Source organism: Protopterus annectens, chromosome 5.part1, assembly GCF_019279795.1.
Source record: "Protopterus annectens isolate FY-2018-M chromosome 5.part1, PAN1.0, whole genome shotgun sequence".
Taxonomy (NCBI): Eukaryota; Metazoa; Chordata; order Ceratodontiformes; family Protopteridae; genus Protopterus; species Protopterus annectens.
Window position 1 is genome coordinate 794,680,073 of NC_056736.1, and position 24,267 is coordinate 794,704,339.

A 24,267-nucleotide genomic window follows, 5' to 3' on the forward strand; every position below is an offset into this window, starting at 1 on the left:
AATAATTGGACACCCTTTGGTAGCAGCCTTATAGTAGCTGATATTAGTGGTTGGGGGCAGTGATTACTACCTTATACCCTGGCAGAACGGGGGAACAGCTGGAGAACCTGTGCCAGCCTTCCCCAGGAGTGTCAGTGTGTTTGTATCTAAATCAAATCTTAAAGTGTGTGTGTGTGTCAGCTACTTGGACAGAGACACAAAGCACTGGTTGGACAGAGAGGGTGCTGGAGGCTTGACCACTAGGCTGAGATCTGGATGCCATAGCTGTGCCAGTGGGGAGTCTTATTGAGAATCCAGAGAGAAAGGGAGAAACCAGCCCCAGACTGACTATGATCTCTTTGTGCTCTTAAGGGAAATTGTACTTTACTGTGTGTGTACTTGTTATCCTTCCCAATGTGGACGCCCCTCACTGGTGTTAGTGGTGAGGATTGAGGCTCTTTGACTGCTAGGCCAGTGCACATGCATCACAGTATGCACACCACAGTTTAATGTAGAACAGAACAAATACAAGCACTAGTATCAAGGTAACAAAGTGGTAGTAATGAGTATAGTATGCACACCACAGTTTAATGCAGAAAAGAACAAATATAAGCACTAGTATCAAGGTAGCAAAGCTGCAGTAATGAGTACAATATACATACCACAGTTTAATGTAGAACAAAACAAATACAAGCACTAGTACCAAGGTAACAATGCGGCAGTAATGCATACAGTATGCATACCACAGTTTAATGTAGAACAGAACAAATACAAGCACCAGTATCAAGGTAACAAACCGGCAGTACTAAGTAAAGTATGCACACCACGATTTAATGTAGAACAAAACAAATACAAGCACTAGTATCATGGTAACAAAGTGATAGTAATGAGTACAGTATGCATACCACAGTTTAATGTAGAACAGAACAAATACAAGCACTAGTATCAAGGTAACAAACCGGCAGTAATAAGTAAAGTATGCACACCATGATTTAATGTAGAACAGAACAAATACAAGTACTAGTACCAAGGTAACAAAGCGACAGTAATGAGTACAGTATGTACACCACAGTTTAATGTAGAACAGAACAAATACAAGCACTAGTATCAAGGTAATACTGCGGCAGTAATGAGTACAGTACGAACACCATAGTTTAATATAAAACAGAACAAATGCGAGCACCAGTATCAAGGTAACAAAGAGGTAGTAATAAGTATAGTATGCACAACATACTGTAATGCAGAACAGAACAAATACAAGCACTAGCATCAAGGTTACAAAGCCATATCCCTCAGAGTGTCATGTATTATGCATACTGCACATCTCTCCAAGTTACATGTACACAACTGCAAATCCAGCGCTCTGTGCCCAGGGTGCCACAGATAGAAGTGAATGGTGTGCTGGGCAAGAATGCAGTGAACTGCTCAGTCTTGTTTACAGCAGATCAGGAAGCAGAATGGTGCACCTTCCAGGAAAAAAAAAACAGTCCCAAGAAGGAGGGGGGGTCTAAAGAAACCAGGTTGGACATCAAAACTATACCTCTACAACACAAGTATTACAGATGGCAGGCTGTGCATCCATTATGTCAATACTGCACTAGGAACCTGGATGTCAATCAGCACACTTTTAGGGTGTGCAGCCATGGCAGGCTGTGTGTCAGGGCAGATAACAATCAAAAGAAAAGGTACAAAACACACTGCCATTATGGGATCCAGCTAAGTCACACTATATGCCCACTCAAGCATGTATAAAATACATAGGTGCATGCTATTCAAAACCATGGCACACACAAAATGCTGGTCAGTAGACTGTTAAAGTCAGTGTTCTAGTACCTACACCAGTGATGTGGATATTTAGGCAAATAAAAGTGGCACTGTATTAAATGTGGTATGAATGAATTTTGCTTCCATGGCAAGGGCAGGAACATATCTAACAACTAACAGTCATGTGGTTGTATATGGTGTATGCTAGAAGGAAAATGTGGCTACACCTTCCTCGAAATGGCAAACACATAGAAAAAGATGGCTACATCATAGATGGGCAAGAGGTACAAGATGCTGCAGGAAGTGCCTGAGACAATCTGCAGTTGCAGCATACAGGGCAAAGCATACCTTGTGTGTGTCCAGTGCATGTCTTAATATTGTCAGCACCACCATTACCAGTGGTGTTGCTTCCACATACAGTGTCACAGCGTATGTGGCTTCAAGACAAAAATACACACACACACACACACACACACACACACACACACACACACACACACACACACACACACACACACACATTTGTGTTGTCCCATATTCTCACACAGCTCACAGCTTTTGTCTCCCTTACTTCTGAAGCTCCATTGAGGGTACAATGTGTATTTCAGACTGAGACTGTTTCCCTGGTACATAGGGTTGAGGCATGCTGTTCATAAGAAATGTGCACTACATTAGCTGCATTCTCATTCTGGAGTCATCACCTGCATTTGCTCCTAATTTAGGCTTTTGTACTCCATATGAAATTTGGTTTTATTCTCATGGGGCAATATATGGTCTGTGTTTATATGTACAGATATGCACAGATGTAGCCAGTCAGCTTTTGAGATACTTAATGTCCAACAACATTTATCTTAGTTGTGGGTATGTGAGACATACCAAAAGCCTCTGATCATAATTCCTATTTGACAGACCAGTGTTGTTTACCATACATGGCTCTAAGCTTTTAAGAAAGGAAAATGTTCACAAAAGTATTTCCTGAGCTGGAAGACATTATCTGTGAATGGATTGCTAACTGGAGAGGAAAGGCTTTGGTTGTGCGCAGGGCTGATATTCAAACATTTGCCCTTGCAATGGCACGACAGTTGGAAATACCCTCAGAAGAATTCAAAGTACCACAACATTAGATGGATGGCTTTCTTCAGCGATATGAACTGTCTCTAAGAAGAACAACACTGTTCAAGCTGGACGATGCTGAGGTTATTAAACGTGCACTTGCGTTCAAGTCCTTTGTTGATGGCATCGACTTTACTAAATACCAACTCTCCAACATGATTGCTATGGATGAAACTGCAGTGTTTATGGGCCAAGGATCTCAAACAACAATTGATCAGAGGGGTGCCTCATCAATCTACATTCCCTCCACTGGTTACGAGAGTGCATGTGTTACTTGTATTTTGGCAATTCATCTAGATGGAAAGAAAACCCCTCCTCTAATCATTAGTAAGGGCAAGAAAGATAAGACTGAACGTGTTTCATGCATTTACATTCTTGAAACTGAAAAAGCCTGGTGCACACAAGCAGTTATAAGGAAGTGGGTCAATGTAATGCTAGCACTAGTTTTGCGAGGTGGCGAACGAGGTCTGCTAGTCTGGGATTCAGCCAGCACTCACCTCGCTAAAGAAATGAAGAAATTCCTTGCACGGAGAAAAACAGATCAAATAATGAATCCCGCAGGAATGACTGCCTATCTCCAGACTCTTGATATTTCAATAAACAAGCCATTCAAGGAACATTCGCGGATGGAACTCAATGACTACATTGAAAATAGAATGGAGAGAAATTAGCATGGAAATTTTGTGAAGCCTAGCCTGCAAGAGGTCGTGACTTGGGTGAAAAATTCATGGGATAAAATCACTAACAGCTGTGTTGCCAATGCACTACGAGCAGGCTACCTGGACAAGTAGTATTCGTTTAAGGAGAGCTCTATTGCTAGGCATGACAGATTGGGGCCAATGGTTCTACAGGAAATGGAGTCGCAAGAAATTCAGGCCGAAATTCGGGGGTTGGAGACTTATGACAATGTTCCAGAAGAAGATGACACGACTGTATTTGAATAACTGTGAAAGCCAGGGTGTAGATATTCTGAAGTTGAAATGTTTATTGCACTGTTTATGTAGAATTCTCACACAACTGTTAACGCGTTACTTAGAACTGTTGTCCAATAACAGAAAAGTACGAAATAAATGTCAATTTGTGTATATGAATAAATGTCGATTTTTGTACATGAATAAATGTCGATTTGTATTCATGAATAAATGACGATTTTTGTAACTGAATAAATGAATAAAGGTAGATTATTGTACGATGGGGTTGAATAAGGCATCCCCTGATAATAAGCTCTAATGCGTATTTCGGTGGGGGAAAGAGTATAAGACCCGGTCTTATTTTCGGGGAAATGCGGTACATCTTTGAAAGGGATACCACAAACATTCTGTTCAACAATCAAACAAGTCTGATTCTTAGATGAATTACTTAAATGTCTTTTAACAGGAAGTGTATCACTATTGCTTACCTATTTCATATTTTGTGCCTGCAACATTTGCTGTAATTACTCCCTTCTTATTCTTTTTCCTCCTGGTTTTTCTTTTGCTGATACCTTGAAAAGGCAGGTCTGAATTCAGCACCAGACTAGGTGTTTCTTTAAGATCTTCGGTGTAAAAACAAAAAAGAATACATAATCACCATCACCATCAACAGTGTCATCATCACCATCATCATCATCAACATCATCATTACTGTCATTGTGGGGTTGCTAATACAGAAATAATACAATTTTCCGCTATATATGTAAGTAAGTATTTCTATTAATATGATACAATTGTAATTTCTAAATTTAACAGACTGTTTTTTCAGTCATTGTGCAGGTACTGCTCTTATGCATTCCAGTTATACAGCTTCGAAACTTCGGGGGAAAAAATGAAAACAACTTTTTTTTAACATCCCCCTGCACCCCCACACCCCTGCTAATTAAATATACCAACTCCAAGATCACACTACAGTGAGGAAACCTTTCTGCGCTGCACAGTGATCTCCATTTAAACAGTGCGAAGTTCCAAAACTTCGATCTTATGGTCTCGACCATAAAAATTTGAAGGTTTTGGAAGTTCGAGCTATAAAAGTATATATATATATATATATATATATATATATATATATATATATATATATATAATTTTTTTTTTTTTTTTTACAGATGCAAGAATATGCTAAATTTATTTCGTGAAGCAGTTACCAATGTCAAAACACGGATGGAAAATGGAAACATGGAATTATACTTAGCAGAGCTTTATGGATAAGATGTAGCCATATAGACTTAAATGGCTTATGCTACAGGGACAGCAGCATATAATTATACAAAGAGGTATGTAGACATTAGTAGAGGCAAGTAAGCATAGTTGCAAGAAAGAACAAATAAAACGTGGAGAACACAGACCATAAAACTGGTAACTAATAACTGAAAAAATGGTCTGGATGCACTGGAAAGCAATAAATAATTTATTCCACAGATAAATACAAGCGCTTTCACCCGGCCGTAGTGCTGGGCTTTTTCAAGTAAAAACAAACACATACAAACACAGATCAATATAAATACACTTTCCCTTAAAAAAGGCACCAAGAATCCCTTAAAGGGACATTTACATTCATTGCTCCAAAAATAAAACTGCATAGCAAAGTGCAAAACACAAAATCTATGTGAAAAGTATATAAAACATATAAACACATATGTTTAAAATATGTTTAACATATGTTTAAAATATTGCACTATTTTCCATTTATAAAGTACATTAATACAGAATGCTGTGTCTTTCGGCTTTTGCCGGTGAGGGGTCACCACAGTGGAACTCCGGTCCACTAATGACTGGCAGTTGATTTTTACGTGCCGAGTTGCCAGCCCAACCTTCAATGAAGGTACACCCATTCACGTATGTCTCCACGCAGAAGACGCTCTAGCTGAGAATCGAACCAGACAGTGTCTTACTGTGAGGCGACAACACTATCGCAGCACCACCACCGCGGGTTATTTAAACCCATATTGTGGTCACCAGATAAGAACAATATAAATTTATATGAGTGGCTAAAATCTTTTGCTTTTTTAATTAGATAAGGTTTTATTGAAATATGATCACTGATCCCTGGGTAACTGGTTGTGTTCAATTTGATCTGCCAGTAGGTCTTCCTGCAACACAACCAGTTTTCCCAGTCCCCTCCCCTAGGGTCAATTACTACATGTTCCAAAATTTCAAACCTAAAACCATTGTGATTGGTTTCAGCTTGCAGGTGCCTGCAAAGTGCATTGTTCACATTTTTCTTTCTAATACTGTAAGCATGTTCATATATTCTTTTACTTAGTGCCCTCTCAGATTTACCTACATAAAAAACTGGGGCAGTCCCTGCAAACAGCTAAGTAAACAATACCCCTAGTCTGACAATTACCCCTCACAAAAGTGATTCTACTGTTCATACTATTTTCTAAAATAATTTGCTCTTTGTCTATGATGTATCTACAATAAGGGCACCTGCCACATTTCTTGGTCCCTACCCCTGAATCTCTGGTGACTACCTTTTTGTTTGTTTCAAACAATTTCTTCAAATTAACACCCGCTTTGTAAACAAAGCAGGGCGAACTACCTACTCTGTTCACAATTTCTTGATTGTGTTTTAACATATTCCAGTTAGATTCTACAATCCTTCTAACTTCACCAGAGAAACTGTTGTACTGAACCACCAGTGCTTTCCCAAAGTTATTTTCAGCATCATTTTTTATTTTTGTTTCTGAAAGATGTTGGATATTACCTAACAAAGGGACATATTTATCACCCCATCCATTAATAATTTCCAAGCCTGTTTCAACAATCAATTCTTCTGGATAACCTCTGTCCCTAAAAAAATCTGAACTCAATCTAATATTTTATATACTTTTCACAAATATTTTGTGTTTTGCACTTTGCTATGCAGCTTTATTTTTAGAGCAATGAATGTAAATGTCCCTTTAAGGGATTCTTGCCGCCTTTTTTAAGGGAAAGAGTATTTATATTGATCTACGTTTGTATGTGTTTGTTTTTACTTGAAAAAGCCCAGCACTACGGCCAGGTGAAAGTGCTTGTATTTATCTGTGGAATAAATTATTTATTGCTTTCCGGTGCATCCAGACCATTTTTTCAGTTAATAGTTGCAAGAAAGGTTAGACAAGCATGCAGAGGGAAGAAAAGTAGAAAGGAAAGTCTCAGTGACATGCAAACAAGAGGGGGAAGTGCGATGAATGAGGCAGTAAGTAACGGGATGAAAAGATGAGATAAGGAAGGATGGAATAGGGATAAAGAGAAATGTGAGACAGCTGTAGGGCTCATGTAAAGTGCCCGAGTGAGTGCAGCTGCACTTTACTTGGGTGAAGAGTGTTCCTTGAGCTGCTGTATGAAATCCAACTACTTTTGGATGTCTTGGATTGACAGGGGAATGAAGTCCCATAGTTTAAATGCTAAGATGGAGAATGCATGGTCAATGAGATAAAGTTTACTTTTCGGAGTTAATAGGGTGAGTTGAAATTGAGACATACCCCTAAGATTACATGTGGGAGTTTTGGTGAAAATTTTACAAGTGAGATGGGATGATGTCTCAGGAGAAAGGGGTTTGTGAATTAGTAATCCTCGCAGGAGGATGTCTCTCAAGTGTACCAGGAGCAATTTACCTTTGGCGAGAGTTAGGAAGTGGTGTTCATTATTGGGGGAGTTAGGAATGAACCTGTAGATTTTATCAGAGGTGGTTTGTAACATGGTGACATTTTCTTTGAGGCTGCAGCTACACTGGGTAGTACACATTCGAATTGAGATAAGAGTATTATTTTGTCTATGTTAGCTTTGGCTGGCTTGGACAGAAGAGGCGATAGTTTGTTCACTCAGCACAGTAGTGCATTGATCATTTTGCATGTGTAGCTGAAAGTTAAGAGATTGGTTAAGCCAAATGCTAAGGTATTTGAAGGTCATTTCTGTGTTGGTACTATTAACATCTTTAACAGTAAGGAAGCTGGGTACTTTGGCTATTTTTGGTTAGTTCCAAATGTATTTATTTTTTATTTATTTATTTTACATTTGTTTACAAGGAAAGTCCAACTGGACACAGGTCCTTTTTCAGCAAAGGCCTGGGGAGAAAAGCTCCAATTAATAATTACAGCAGATGAAAAAGAAACAATACATAAAAGGTACAACAATTAGTACAGAAGTAAGTATAAATAGAAAAATAGAAAAAATACAAGAAGTTTTAAACTAATGGTCTCTGAAGAGTATTTACATGATTGTTCTTCTTAAGTGTTTGCTAGTACACAGAGGTAACTTACAACATACCAGTATAGCATACTGGATCATAATATATTTTTGTGAGAGTACACAGTTGAAGTTAATACAGATATAAACATTGTCAATGTAGGTATATATTCAAGGAGATAATCAGGACATGAATAGGTATAAGCCCTTGAGAGTATATCAGTAAAAAAAACTAGCCATGATAGCTGCAAATAGCATTGCTTTTGTTTTTGAGGGCTGAGTATGAGTTTCTGGCCTATTAGCCACTGGCAGAGTGTTTGGAGGTCATCTTTGAGCTCAGTCTGTATAACAGAGTGAGATTTGTTTGACCTGTAGATGATCATGTCATCTGTATAAAGAATTAGAGGTATCTGAGGATGACCAGATGGGAGTTTTTTGATAAATATGGAAAACAATAAAGGGCCGAAGTGGGATCCTGGGGGGAGGGGGCCCTTTCATAAGAGGTTCTGTTTCAGAGGTGGTGGTACCCACTTTCACCTTGAAGGTTTTTGCGAATGAGACCTGGGGCTGGGTTCAAAGAATTCACTTATGCAATAGTGTAAAGACAAAACAGCACAGTTAAAGTAGCACAGTGTGGCTTGAAGCTGATGAAGTAGCATTAATGTTGCATGATGGAGTCAAACTAATAAGGGAATCCACTGGCAAAGAATCCACAGATTGCATGTTGCCTGGCACGCCACAACAGCAGCCAGGTGGCCTCATGAGCACAGCAGCATACATGAAGCAAGCTTGCGATTATGTGGATTTAAACATTCCTCGATGTGCAGCTACCAGCATAGATGAGAGCTCTGATAAGGTTACACAGCAAAAGCTCAACTATTTTTATAATATAAATGGGAAGAAAATGGCTGTACAGGCCAGTAAAATGGAGGAAAGCAAGCAAAGGAACACACAGAAGGGCAAGATGAAAGGGAGAGTGCTATGGGGCGGGGAAAGAAGGATGTATTTTTTTTTGTTTGTTTTGGAACATATAACCATTTTTTTAATATTTTCAAAATGGGTAGAGAAGAAATACAGCAAGAAGAAGGTGTGGGCAGGAAAAACAGTACAGTTAAAGTAGCAGGACTGGCACACAACCATGAAAGTCAATATTCGAAGTTCAACAGTGGCATACTGACGCAAATAGAAAGGAACACACAGGAGAGATACAGACAGGTAGACAGACTGAAGGAGGATAATTGGTGATGGGGAGGACTAGACTTCAAACTGGAAGGGAAGTGACAAACAAGGACAGGGAACACCATACTGAAACACAGGGTGGAGTGTTGGCAGACTACCACACTGCACAATGCTGCACTTATTCTGAGGTCAGTCAACTCTGTTACCACCTTCGTGGCTGAGTCCAGTCAGTCTTGGCTTACTGGTCAGTGGCAAATAGCTGTGTGATGCTATTAGTCATACAAATATATACTTTAGGCTGCCAATGTCAGAGTCCAATAATTAGTCATCCCAGGCCGACCCACCACATCCAGCCAAGTGACATACCATGGCCCACCACTGGCAATCTCTGATGGGGAGCTGACCCCCCCCCACCTTGCAACAATCCATCAGAGACTACCAGGAAACAATCCAGGTCACCCCCTGCAAGATGACTGCTGCCATCCTACAAAGAGGATGGCCTGGAGACAACTGTGGACCCAGGAATCGATATCAAGGCAGATGCATGGTATGGTGGATGATGCACCACATCTAATCTAGTGATGTACACCTCATAAAATATAAACAGAAATAGAAAGAAAACAAACAAAAATGAAAATAAACAATAAAAAAGACTACCATAAATGGACAGAAACATAAAAGCAAATGCACTTAGCAATAATGTGTATTCCACTGGCTGACAGTAAAGTCTCTAGTGGAGTAAAATGCTGTTAAGTATGTAACAGCAAACAAAGCACATTATGCAATAATATGAAGCACCTATACAAGCCATACAAAATGTTCTGCAGCAACATGGGTGCCACTAGGTCCAGGATTAAATGCCCTCTAACCAGTCCCCCTGTGCGTATAGCATGAGGGAAGTGCATGAGGTGCAAAGAGTGACTACAGGGGCCATGAAATCTGGCCTGAACAAACTCAGAGGCCTGAACTGCTGCACCAAAAAGAGCTACAATCAGGTGCCAGACATGTCCTACAAGACATAGTTCTGCATATCATCATGGTAACCATCTGTAAAGACAAAAGTGCACAAGGCCGATGCCTCTATCTTGTGCAATGTAAACAATTCTCCAAAATTCGCAAACAAATAGCACAACAAACAGTAAGTTGCAGAAAATCTCCATTTAATCCAACTGTCAATAACATGAAAAAAAAATAGTTTTGCTGGCCTATTGCCATCATTTTCAGTATATCAAATTAAGGATCCCTGCAAATAAGAACTAGCAGTCACATGAAAAAAGAAAATGTCACGTAATCGCCAAAACATCTAGTGGAAAATCAGAGGAAAACAGAATAAGATGTGTAAAACATGCATCAGGGCAAATCATGCATACATAATGACTTAAAAGGATGCAGCAACTAATGTGTACCAGCAAATAAAGAGCAACGAGTAAAGTAAAGTAAACCTGGCTGTCAGATGAACCAAAGAATGTTTGTAAAGTGCATTTGAAAACTTCATGCATGTAATATCACAAGTGTTCAGTTATTCTGACCTTAAAAGCTCTTGTATACTTGAGCTAATTCAACAACCATGTTTATATTTACTGGCATTGATAGGTTTAATAATCTCAAAATGAAAACAAACACATCAACATATAAAGAATTTGTTTTCACATTTTTAAATGATTCCTTCTAACCTATACGGGAGTAATGGTTAAGTATATAAGAAATGTAATTAGAGATCTGACCACCAGATGGCAAGAACACACCACCTAAATCCAAATTCCTTAAGCTCTCATCAGTATTGTGAGGTCCATTTCAAGGGTCTATATTATATTATTGCACGCTTACAAAAGCGAACGATAAATAATCAACCCCATGTAAGCAAAAGCTTACAACGACGAAACCTCAGAACAGCGATTTTCTGAGAAAAAAAACCCTTTAAAACATTACATAATGTGGGGGGCTTCACCCCCCCGACGTGGGAGGCTGTGCCCCCCCCCCACACACCCCTACTTAAATATACCAACTCCGAGATCGCACTACAGTGCCAAAAACGGCAAAGTAACTAAAGCGGCCAGGCTAATTCTTTCCCAGGGAAAGAATTTGCTGAAAAGCCGCATCGCTATTTTGCCTTTTTGCTCTTTTCAGTTCGATCAAGACGCATTCGACAAACTGCATCTGCAATCTGGTAATAGAAACCCCATTTAAACTATACTGCTCTTTACATAGTGTTATGTATTAACTGCTACGCCCATTTTGGTGATTATGTATGCATGATTTACACTTATACATTTTTGACTCTCCTTTCCAAAAAGCTGTAGATGTGGCAACTGCCCTAACAGCATGAGTCTTGACATTCTGAGGAGGAATGTTCTCATTTGCAATAGCAGAACAGAAAGGAGTGGGAAATCCATGTAGAAACAGTTCATTTACATACTAGTTCTCCCTTTTTCTTGCTCTCATAAGGCACAAAAGATTGACCGGGTTTCCAGAAATCTTTATTTTTTCCAAATAAAATACTAGTTTTCTGTGTACATCAAGGAAACAAATAATCCTTTCCCTTTGTTTTGAGGGTGGGAAAAGAAAAAAAAATGGAAGTTGGACAGATCAATTAAGATTAATTCAGACACAACTTCAGGCAAAAAGGAAGGGTTGCTTCTGATACCCACCCAGCCTTGTAGAAGAATTTAAAAAAAAAAAAAAAAGTACAGTTGTGTACACTTACCATAAATGTAGATGTTTGACTGTATTCACTGTTGCAGTCATTACATTTAGGTTATCTGCTTGCAGGTAGTCCTCAGCCAGCCTGATTATCAAAGTCTTGGGTCCTTCGTTGGATGCTGTCTATTCTTCCATGACATCAGGTAGTCAGGGGTATAAAGCATGCAGCCGACGCCATTACATCAGTTTTTCTTGCCCCAGATGTCAGGTACCCCCATAATGGGAAGCAATTATATACAAGATTACACCTCCAATTATAAGCAAATACACTAGAAAGCTTAAATACAGTAAACAAGAAGAGAGGTGTAGCAAATAGAAGTCAGGGGACTGGAGGGAGGGTAACCAGGACTGCAACAGTGAATACACTCGAACATCTGCATTTATGGTAAGTGTACACAATTGTACTATGTTCTTCGTTTTTTACTGTTGCAGTCATTACATTTGGGTAGATTCCCAAAGCTAAGGATGGGAGGAGGCAATTAGAGAGCATTAGGACCATCTATTAGGCCCTGCAAGACTGCAGTGGCAAAACCAGCTCTGGATTTACAGAAAACAGGCAAGTGGTGATGCTTGGTGAAGGTATGAACAGAACTCCAGGTAGCAGTTTCAAGGATGTCCCTGGTAGGAACACCTCTGAGAAAGGCTGCTGAAGTAGATGCAACCCTGGTGGAATGTGATCTTATCCCCTGTGGAGTAGGTTTTCCATGGTGCTTATAGCAGAAATGAATGCAATGGCCTATCCATTTAGAATGGTTTGCTTTGAAATGACCTTCCCCTCTGCCCCTGCAGCAAAGGCAACTAGCAGCTGTTCAGTTTTTCTGAAAGGCTTAGTCCTGTCCAAATAAAATCTTAGTTGTTTGTGCACGTCCAAAGAGTGCAGTATTCGTTCACCTTTGTTCTGTGGATTAGAAAAGAAGGTTGGCAAATAAATGGACTGATTAAGGGCCACACTGGATACCATCTTGGGCATAAAGGAAGGATTGGTCCTGAGGGACACCCTGTCTGCATGAAAGATGATGAAGGGCTCCACTGCCATAAGGGTCTGTAATTCAGACACTCTTTTTGCTGAAGTGATGGCTAGAAGGAAGGCTGTTTTCCAAGAAAGGAATTTCAACTCTGCAGTTGCAGCTGGCTCAAAGGGAGGTAGAGTGAGCTTTTCCAATACAAAGTTAAGGTCCCAGGCTGGAGTAGGGGCTCTCCCGGGTGGTCTTAAATTTTCTGCCCCTCTGAGGAATTGCTTCAGCAGAGGGGGGGAGAAGAGGGGTGCTTCCGTATTATAATGTGCTGAAATGGCAGAGGCATGAATTTTAATAGAAGAGAAGGAAAAGCCCTTGTGAAGCATCTCTGTATTGAAGAATATGTGGTAAACTGGGCACTGTTTTGCCCATCCCCTGAGTTTGGCTCCAGGAACAGAATCTTTTCCACTTTTCAGCATATGCTTTTCTAGTACTAGGCCTCCTAGCCTCCAGAATAACATCCAGCACTTGCTTACTGAGGGATGGTAATGGAGAGCTCAGGTAATTAGCCAGGCTGCAAGGTTCAGAGTTTGAAGCTGGGGTGCAGAATCTGGCCCTCCTGCTGTGACAGCAGAGAAGGGGTTGGAGGCAGGTGTCATGGTTCCAGCAGTGACACACTGCACAAGAGGGGGTAGCAGTGTTGGCGTGGCCAGTCTGGTGCAATGAGTATTGTCCTTGGTTTGTCCTGTTTGATTTTTAGTAGAACTTTGTAGAGGAGAGGCAGAGGGGGAAAGGCATAAACTGAGAGGTTTTCCCAGGTAAGGACAGGCCATCCACTTTCCAAGCTTGTCTGTGGGGAGTCCTTGTGTGTGCAGAATTTGTCCAACTGGTAGTTCTGAGGGAGGCAAACATGTCTATCTCTGGGCTCCCCCATTTGTTTCTTAACATGTTGAATATCTTTGGTTCCAGTTTCCACTTGTGTGGGTCCATGAGATTTCTGCTTAGGTCATCTGCCACTGAGTTAAGCTTGCCTGGTAGGAAGTGAGCCTGTAAGTGCACTTGGTAGCTCAAGGCTGTGTTCCACAGAGCCATGGCTAGTCTGCAGAGGGGGTATGAGTGGGTTCCCCCCTGCTTGTTTATGTACCACATAACAGTGGTGTTGTCTGTTTTTACCAATAATTGTCCTGGAAGGATGTGGTCCTTGAAGGCTGTCAGAGCATTCTGTACAGCTAACATTTCTTTTTGATTGATATGCAGGTGCATTTGACTCTGGTTCCATTTGCCCTGAATGCATTGCCCTGCCAAGTGAGCCCCCCATGCATAGTCTGATGCTTCTGTTGTTAGGGTTTGGGCGGCAGGGGGTAGAGTGAATGGCAGTCCCTTGTTGAGGTAGTAGGCCTCTGCCCACCAAAAGAATTCTGTCTTTATACAAGGGATGATAGGAATCACTGTTTCCAGGTCCTGAGAATGTTGACACCATAGGCTTTTTAGATACCATTGTAGTTTCCTCATATGCAGTCTTGCATATGGAAATAGTAGGATGCAAGAGGCCATGAACCCCAGAGCCTGCAGTATTTTCCTTGCAGTTAACTGTGTCTTTGTGGCCAATAATTTGAAGAAGGCTGTCAGATAAACTTGTTTCTCTGGCGTGAGGTAGGCCATCTGGGAAGTTGTGTTCAAGCTTGCTCCCAAAAATACAATTTGTTGGCAGGGTACTAGATTAGATTTCTTTTTGTTTATGTTGTACCCAAATGAGGTTAGAAGTTTTTTTCCAGTTTTGTTTTGGTTTCTTTACAAATGCCAGATGATTTAATAGTATGTCCTGGCTTTCTGCCTGAATTAGACAATCGTCCAGGTATGGATACATTTGAATATTTGTTTGCCTGCAAAATGCAATGACTGGAGCTAGGCATTTTGGGAATACTCTAGGCGCAGTAGATAAGCCAAAGGGTAGTGCAGAGAACTGATAGTGCATGTAGCCTGCTCTGAAGGGTAGGTATTGTCTGCAAGAATCCCTTATTGGGATGTGTAGGTAAGCTGCCTTTAAATCCAATGTTGCCAACCAGGCATTTTTGCCCAGCATGGGAAGCAGCTGATGAAGAGTTAGCATTTTGAATTTTGGAATTACGAAAAAGGTGTTTAGGATATATAGGTTCAGGATAGGGCACCAGGAGTTGTCTTTTCTGGGTACCAGGAAAAGTCTGGATTAAAAACCTTGTCCCCATTCTTCTGCTGGGACAGGCTGACTAGCCCTGATACTTAGAAGAGAGAGGACCTACTGTTGAGCCTCTGCCCACTGATTCGTGGGTAGGTCTGGTCAACCTTTTGGGGTTGGTAAGGTGTGGAAGTGGAATCTGTATCCTTGGGAAACAATATTTAAAACCCATTTGTCTTGGGTAATGAGTTCCCAGTTTTTTGCATGCAGGGCGATCTTTCCCCCTAAAGGTGTGGTCAGATGAGCAAGGCTTGGAAGGTTTAAGGTTAAGTCATTGTGACAGTTTACCATAGGGGGTGACTTACTACTTCCAGCTTTGGAAGTGGGAGCCCCCCACTGCTTAGGCCTGTGAGTACCTTGAGACTTGGCCTAGGTGGTCTTCTGTTCCTGGATTTGGACTGAGAAGGCCTGGAAGAGACAGGAAATGACCAATTCTTATAAGGCCAATGCCTACTAAATCTGGGAGGCTGTACTTGCAGGAAATCTTTTAAAAGTTTGCAAAGATTTAGCTTCTTCCTCCGTCTTTTTAAGAAGTTCTTCTGCTTTATTGCCAAACAGGTGGTCTTGGTTTAAGGGAGCATCCAGCAATTTGGCTTTAACATGATATGGCAGGGCTTGCTCCTTAAGCCAAGCATGCCTTCTAAGAAAAGACCCAGTAACAGCAGCCCTACAAGATGCCTCTAAGGAGTCAAAACCACATTGCAAAGTATGTTTACCAACTTGTTCAGCAGAATGCATTAAATCCTGTAATTCTTTATTTTCAGTACAGTCAGGAATCAACATCAATTTTTGTTTACGTAATCCAGTAAGATGCTGCTGGTACTTTAACTTATGAAACTGGCAGTTTAAGGCCCTAATGGCCAAAGTAGCAGAAGTGTACACCTTCTTACCCCATCTGTCACGGCCCTGGAATCTATATCAGAGAGGGTAGGATTTTTGGCAGTAGTAGCCTTAATGCCTCTGGGTCCCTGTGAAATGGTCTCTAGGTCCGCAGTAGGATTCTTAAAGAGGAACTTGTGAGAATCAGGTACTCTGTAATACCTGGCAGGTTTCCTGGGAGCCGGAGGTAAGGTGTCTGGGGCCAGGCTAGATTCCAAGAAGGCATCATCTACAATGTCCAGTATAGAGGGGATAGCTAAAAGCCTGTGTTGAGGCAGGAGAAAGAATTCCCTAAGCCTCTTTTTGGAGTCAGAGTAATCCTGGCTTTCCCAGTGGAAATGCTCCCTAAGAGTGTGCAAAGTTTCACCAAAAGAGAAATCTTCTGGAGGGGAAGCAGAGGGAATGGAGTCATCTGCATCAGAAACCTCATAGGTACATAAGAGCAAATCCTGGTCATCAGAAGAAACAGAAATTTCAGAATCCTGATCAGAAGAACCAGAGGGAAAATCGGTTCTAGGTCTCTCAGAGGGAGAAGGGTGGCTTCCCCTAATTAGAGTAATAAGGTCTTCAGCCATTCCTATAATTTGTTTTTTAGACATATGGGCCTGACCATGCGGTTTGGACGTCAGTTTTCTAGAAGTGGATCGAGTCTTAGGCCTTGAAGAAGAAGATGGCGTTGGTTTGATATGCAAGTCAGTAGGCCTGAATACACCCTCAGAAGCCGGTGCCTGCACAGTGGCTCCGGACCCATCCAAGGTAGAGACATCCGCAGGTTCCACAGTCGAAGAAGCATCTCGCGACATATCGGACTCCAAATGGGTCTCAGTAGAGGCCTGCAAATCTGAAGTAGCGGGTATCAGGGGCTGCGAAAGCGCCTCACTCAGTACCGGCGAACTAGCGACTAGCTTAACGGAAGCATCATTGGCAGCTTTGGACCTATGCAGTCTGTCTCTGTCTTTATCTTTACGTTTTTTCAGAATGTCGGTAGTCGGATGGCTTACCAAAGCCATTTCTGGATAACTGAACTGAGTACCGAAATAGTTAGATGCGAAAATGAACCGACAATGAATAGTACGAGGATTGAATAAGGCAGAAAACTGACACCAAGGGACGTCATGGTCTGGGCCTAAGCAAGAAATGCAGTACAAATGAAAATCGTTATGAGGTATTTGCTTTCCACAAGAAATACAATTGTTAACTTTTACTGACATCAGTTTAGAGCAAGAAAAAGGATCCCCAGAAGGGTACTTAGCTTTTTAGAAGACTTCGGTTCTGAAACTAGAAAACGAAAATTTCAGGAGTCGGCCAACCGGCACTTGCGAACTGCTTCTGCTTCGGGTGCCGCATGGCAAGAACGACTGATGTAATGGCGTCGGCTGCATGCTTTATACCCCTGACTACCTGACGTCATGGAAGAAGAGACAGCAACCGACGCAGGACCCAAGACCTTGATAATCAGGCCGGCTGAGGGCTACCTGCAAGCAGATAACCTAAATGTAATGACTGCAACAGTGAAACACGAAGAACATCCTGACTAGACATAAGGCCTTTGATTCCAATACCTACCTAGCAGAAGTTGCTACCAGCAAAGCCAGCATTCAGGTTAAAAAACTTTTTGAGAAGAGCTGCCAGCAGCCGCCAAAGGGAAGTTGAGTCAACTGTCTCCAAGACAAAATTCAAATCACACAAGGAGTTACCTTTTTACTTGGTGGTCTGATAACCAAAATCCCCTTCAAAAATTATTTGATTTGAGATAAGAGGAAAGACAGGAAATTCAATGTCAGACTTACTGAAAGAGCCAATAAGTGTACCTTTGCTGAAGTGAACACAAAGCTAAAATTCAGCAATTCATACAGGTAGTGAGGAAAGTACAGTTGTGTAAGTAAATTTACCATAACATCAGATGTTTGAATGACCACTGGTGCAGTAACCTTAGTTATGTGGGTTATATCCTTCCAAGGATAAAATATCTGGTCAGCTTCCCAAGCTTCATGGCACCTTCCATGGAACCAAACTATCAATCATATTAAGCTGATTAAAAAGATAGCTTTGGGTTCCAACCATTAAAACCCTTCATGTCAACAATAAGAAGGAGGCTCAGCCCTGAAAGGATAAGCAAGGAACAATAAAAATAAGAATTTACACTCTGGGATAAACAACACTAAAAAAAACATAAATGGGGAATTGAGGGCGTGGCTACTGCAGAAATGATCATTCAAACATCTACTGTTATGGTAAGCTTACTTACACAACTGTATTATGGTTATCATATTGATCACTGCTGCAGTAGCTTTGGTTATATGGGTAGACTACCCTAGCTTATTACATTTGGGATTTAGGAAAAGAATCTATCAGACCCTGGAAAATGGTCTTAAGATAGCCTGATCTAGACCATGTGAAGGAATCAAGCTTATAGTGCTTTGTAAAAATATGTACAGAGGACCAAGTTGCTGTTTCTAGAATACATCTAGAATCCAACCCTCTCCAAAAATCCATGCATGAAGCCAAGGCCCTGGTAGAGGGGGGACTTAACCCTGCATAGAATACTTCTGTTGTGGTGAATATAACAAAAGATCATAGCCTTAGATAACCATTTGGAAACAGTCTGCTTTGACACAGGTTGGCTCCTCTTCTTACCTTCACATGAAATGAGCAACTGATCTGAAGATCTGAAAGATTTAGCTCTGTCATGATAGTACCAAAGTTGTCTGTGGACATGCAAGGTAGGAAGCATCCTTTCTCTCTCATTTTTCTGTTCAGGAAAGAAATGGGTAGATGGATAGTTTGGCTTAAATTACACTTGGATACCACTTTAGGCATAAAAGAAAAAGAAGTTGTGTCTTACCATAATGTTCCATCTGTGTTGTACATCTTTGTTCATCATTACTATTAGGTCTTCGGTTCCATCTTCGGAACCGATACGGCCGTTTCCAAGCTCCCGCCAGCCAAAAACTCTCAGCTAAGACCTATCCGTAATGCCCCTCTCCTAGTTACTCCAGATCGAGTTTGCCCGCCCCTGTATAATAGAGGTAGTAAACAGACAAATAGTAGAAGGCTCTGTCTGAGCAAATATCCTAATCAGGAGTTCCTAAAGTCCACCATGAGTCCAGGCAGGGGGAAGGAGTGCAGGAAGTAAGGAATGAACAAAGATCTACAACACAGATGGAAGGTTATGGTAAGACATAACTTCTTTATCTGATGTTGCAAATCTTTCTTCATTCCTTACTATTAGGACCAAGTCCCCAGCTACTTGAGTCCTGGGTGGCCCTAAGGAAGGATATTCCTGAGCATCATAGAACCAAAAGATGCTCGTCCCCTGGAGACCAAATCCAATTTGTAATGAGAGCTAAAGGTATGAGGTCTTGCCCAAGTTGCTGCTGCGCAGATATCATGCATAGAGGCTCTGGAATGGAATTCTACAGAAGTAGCCATAGATCTGGTAGAGTGAGCCTTTATTCTGGAAGGTAAGGATAGCTTATTCTGTTGGTAGATAAAGATAATGACGTTTCTAAGCCAGGCGGATGAAGTCACTTTGGAAACAAGTTTACCCAATCTGGGTCCTGCAAAGGCCACAAACAATTGATCTGTTTTCCTGAAAGCTTTAGTCCTGTCCAAATAACAATGAAGCTGCCGATGCACATCAAGGGTGTGCAAAAGGTACTCCCCTCTATTAGAATGCCTTGGGAAGAAAACCGGCAGGTCAATAGATTGGTTAATGGAAAATCCAGAAATGACCTTGGGCAAGAAAGAAGGGTCAGTACGAAAGGACACCCTAACCGTGTGGAAGATCAATTAAGGTCTCTTGACACTCAAGTCCTGCAGCTCAGACACTCTTCTCGCTGAGGTAAGTGCTACTAGAAGTAAGGTTTTCCATGACAAAAACTTTAAATCACATGAATCAAAAGGCTCGAAAGGAGGACCTGTGAGAGACTGAACCAAAGTCAAGTCCAAGGGCTCTGAGGGAGTCTTGACCAGAGGTTTAACCTGCAATACTACTTTCAAAACTGCATTGCATAGGCGGTGTGACATAATCGAAGAATTATCAAATCCATTATGAAAATTGCTAAATTTACAGTGATCGTCGATGCTGAGGCTCCTGCATGTAAAAGAGTTGTCAGATACTGAAGGATCTTTTGAATAGACATAGAGAAGGGATCTATGTTCTGATCTTTGGCCCAAATAGAGAACCTAGTCCATTTACTAGAATAAACTTTCCTGGTGGAAGGTTTCTGTGAAGCCAGAAGAATTTTACGAACAGGAGATGGGATGTCAGGCAGCCTGGAAGTGGAGGAACCAAGCTGTGAGCTTCAGACTGTGGAGATTGGGATGAATCAGTCCCTGAGGATGAGATAGCAGGCCTTGGGAATGATCCAGGATCCACAGGCTGTGAATCAGATGAGGCCATAGAAATGGGAACCAGATTTGATGGGGCAAATAGGAGGCAATGAGGATCACTTTTCTTCTCAGCCTTTGAGCTTCCTGGAGAAATTTTGGAATGAGGGGAAATGGGGGAAAGGCATACAGTAGACCCGGTGGCCAATCATGTGTTAGAGCATCCCTCGGGGGTTCTCCCTGAGTGGGGATCAGGGCAAAGTAGCTTCTGCATTTGTTGTTTGAGGGGAAGCAAAGAGATTGTAGCAAGGCTTGCCCCAGCATCAGAAGATCCGATCCACTGTTACAGGGTTGAGGGACCACTCGTGAGGCATCAGGATGTTCCTGCTCAGATTGTCCGCAATAAGGCTGGAACTCCTAGGAATGTGCGTTGCTGTAAGAAAGCGGATAGAAGCTATCGCCCAGTGCCAAACCCTCAAGGCGTCCCGACAGAGGGGGTAAGACCTGGTTCCTCCTTGCTTGTTGATATACCAGACGACTGACATGTTGTCTGACTGAATTGCAATGGTCCCAGAAGGTAGGGATGTATGGAACGCTTGCAACACTAAGAGAACTGCCCTCAGTTCTAGGACAATTATGTGCAAATTGGCCTCCATCGGGGACCAGATGCCTTGGACCGTCTTTCCCTGGAAATGCCCCTCCTCACCCTAACAGGGAAGAGTCCGTGGTCACCGTGGCCGTGGGCTGGGGAAGGCAGAACGGTCGACACCAAAGATTCGTTTGTGACTTCATCCACCATTGCATTTCTTCCTTGCAACAGTTCATAAGACGTATCATGTGGTTGAGTGGGTGCGTTAAAAACGACCATTGTGCGGAAAGGTGCCACTGCAAGATTCTCATGTACAGCCTCGCCAGTGGTACTAACATAATGGCAGCCGCCATGGAGCCTACGAGTTGCAATACAAGGTGTGCTGGTACACAGGTCTGAGGAAGAAGGTCTTGGATTTGGTGTCTTATTTCGAAAGCCTGTGAGGAGGAAGAGAAACTTGACAGGATGTTGTGTCGAAGACTGCTCCAATAAATTTCAGTGTCTTTGCTGGGGACATTTGAGATTTGTCCTTGTTGATTGTAATCCCCAAGCGGAGAGAGAGACCTTGAGTGTAAGAGAGGCTGCGGACTAGGAGATTCCTGGTCAGAGCGGTAAGGAGCCAATCTTTTAGATACGGCAACACCTGGAATCCTTACAGTCGAAGATGAGCTACCACAACTGCCATACATTTGGTGAACACCCGGGGGGGGGGCTGTCAAGAGACAGATTGGTAGTGCCCTGAACTGGTAGTGATTGGCTCCCAGCCGGAAGCGGAGAAACCTCTGGGAGCAGTGATCCATCTTTATGTGGTAGTACGTGTCCTGGAGGTCTATAGAGCACATCCAGTTGTCCCTCCCTAGGAAGGGGAGAATGGACTATACCGTGACCATCCGGAATTTTTGAGGTTTGAAAAATTTGTTCAATAGGCTGAGATCCAGGATTGGTCTCCAGTACCCTGTCTTTTTTGGCACTAAAAAGAACCTCAAGTAAAACCCAGATCCTGTCTGGTCTGGTGAGACTGGTTGGATGACTCTTTTTCTTAGCAGCTTTTCTATTTCTAAGGCTGCTAATTCCCACTGATTGGGTGGAACATCGGGGATTCGTTTGACAGATCTGGGAGTTAAATTGAATGGTATTTGGTAGCCTCTGGATATTATTCTCTGCACCCAAACATTGGTAGTAATACGTTGCCAGGCTGGTAGGTGCAGAGAAAAATGACCTGACTGCTTCCAGAGGAAAGCAATCAGGCCGCTGCTCAGGAGCGCTGGTAGGGTCTGCCGGAGAAAGAATCTCTAGTGCCCTGGTTACGCGGACCCCCTCTACGCCAGAAAGGGCGTCTTCCAGATGAGTTGCCCCTCTGCCCTGGGAGGATTGCTCACTAGGAGTGTCACGAAAAGATCCTTGGGATTTCTTGAACCACATTTTTCATCCCTTCTGGTTCCTGGAGTAGGACCTCTGGGGGGAGGAAAAGTGTATGCCTACAGCAGACAAGGTCTTTCCATCTTTCTCACTTCATGCAAGTGTGTCTCGTACTTTGAGTCCAAAAAGTGCAGATTTGTCGACAGATGCATTGATGAAGGAAGATTTAAAGAGGTCTGCGAAGTCACACAACTGCATCCAGGCATTAAGTCTCATGACAATGCCTGATGTGGAAGCTCGAGCTGCCTCCTCGGTGGTGTGAGATATCAAACGCATCAAGGAGTTTGAGATGGATTCAAGGGTAGATAGATGCGAGGCAACAGTGTCACACACCTCATCAGGCGGTACCCCCACCAAAGAGGAAGACATTTCAGAAATTAGGTCTCTTTGGAGGTAAGTGAAGTGTGCCGGATAGTTCAGCGACCGAATGGCGAAGGTCACTGAAGCATAGGTCCGCTTCCCTAGTCTGTCCATGGTCCGAGACTCCCTGTTCGGAGGATGGACAGTGGAACTATCTTCTGCCAGTTCCCTCTTGGTGGCCGCCACCACGACCATAGAATCAACTGTCAACTGTTTGGACCAGTGGGGCTGGTCTTCAGGTGTAGATAAAATTTTGTCTGGCCTCCGGGGAACAGGCTCTACATTGTCCAGGGCGTTCCAGGCATGCTGCACAATGAGCTTAACAAGGTCATCTGCTGGTGGAGTCACCCAGGAAGTAGATGGCCGGGCACGGAAGGCCTGCAAAAACAGATTCCTCAGAAGAAGGGTTACAGGACTTCCAGTCTCCCCACTGCTTGAGAATTTCGGGAATGTCTCCAAATGAGATGTCGTCCGGGGGAGGCCGTGGGGACCCCTCCGCCTCATCACAATTGATGTCTTCAGTGATAGATTCCTCCGGGGAATCAAGGTACTTCCTCTTGCACCGTTTCTTCTGGGGTGGCTCCCCAGTGGGATCTTCTGAGAAGGACTCCGGAGAAGTGGTTCCCTTCAAAGGGGGGGGGGGGGTCTTGTGGCTCCAGTACTTAGGATCCCGAAGTAGGGGTTGGGACAGCTGCATGCTGGAGGGGTTCCTGATACTGATGTCATTGGTGCTGACTGCGAGTCTGTGGAGGCAAGGACCCTCTCCATCACCTGGAAAGCAGGCCCACCCGAGGAAAGATGGGAACCCGGAACTGAGAAGGACAACCTCAGAACCAGGGTCACACCCCACCCTGAGGTGCCCACCTCCAGGTGAGGACCCAAGAGGACTGGAAGCCATCAGAGCCATGGACATAGATGGCGCCAGCGAGAAAATAGGTGCCGGGCTAGGTACCAAGGTATGGACGGTCCAAGCACTGCTCCGAGAGAGCATTGACTCCACTGGAGCCAATGCAGCAAGGGTGGTCGTTGCCGACAGGGGAAAAACTGCTGTCGAAGCCGAGACAGTATGCACCGGGGCAGACATCGGTACCGAGATCTCCGGGACCTGGTTAGCGGCCGGAGGAGGATAAACAGGGGAAGATGTAGTAAAAGATTCTGAGCCAAGAGGGATGAAAGGTCTAGCTGGAGTGGACAATCCCCTAGCTGACAGAAGCTGGTCCACAACCTGCATTAGGTCTAATTCAGAAAAACTCCTGGTGGATCTAAAGGAGGCTGCTGAAGGAGAATCAGGTCTTTCAAGAAATGGGCTAAACCTCTGCCCCAAAAAAGGGTTGTAAGTTAGAGAGTATCTGGTCCTTGGCAGATATTCGACTTTAGGAGCCAATGGAGCCAAAGAAACTATCGGCACCATGGCCGGGGATGGTGCCGAAGCAGGTACAGTCATAGGAGCCAATGTCAGATCCTAGGATGGCACCGAAGTCAGTGGTGCCGAGGTTGGAACCAAAATAGGGGTGAATATCATAGACGGCACCGAGGGAGAAGATATAGAGCCTGGTGCCAAAGAGGTCTGCGCCGACGGCCCCGGAGAAGCCCGGACCTGACTCGGTTCCATAACTGAGAGAGATGTAGGAACCAAGT

General features: G+C 42.9%; 1 protein-coding gene across 4 annotated transcripts in view; it reads right to left on the reverse strand.

Moving 5' to 3' along the window:
- Window positions 1-24,267, reverse strand: part of TTLL7 (tubulin tyrosine ligase like 7) — a 1,782,535-nt gene that overhangs the window by 1,202,003 nt on the left and 556,265 nt on the right. For all 4 annotated transcript variants that reach the window (XM_044073411.1, XM_044073409.1, XM_044073408.1 and 1 more), the window contains exon 3: window positions 4,256-4,390. In XM_044073411.1, coding sequence (XP_043929346.1) covers window positions 4,256-4,390 — 135 coding nt within the window. The remainder of the gene's footprint in view (window positions 1-4,255; window positions 4,391-24,267) is intronic.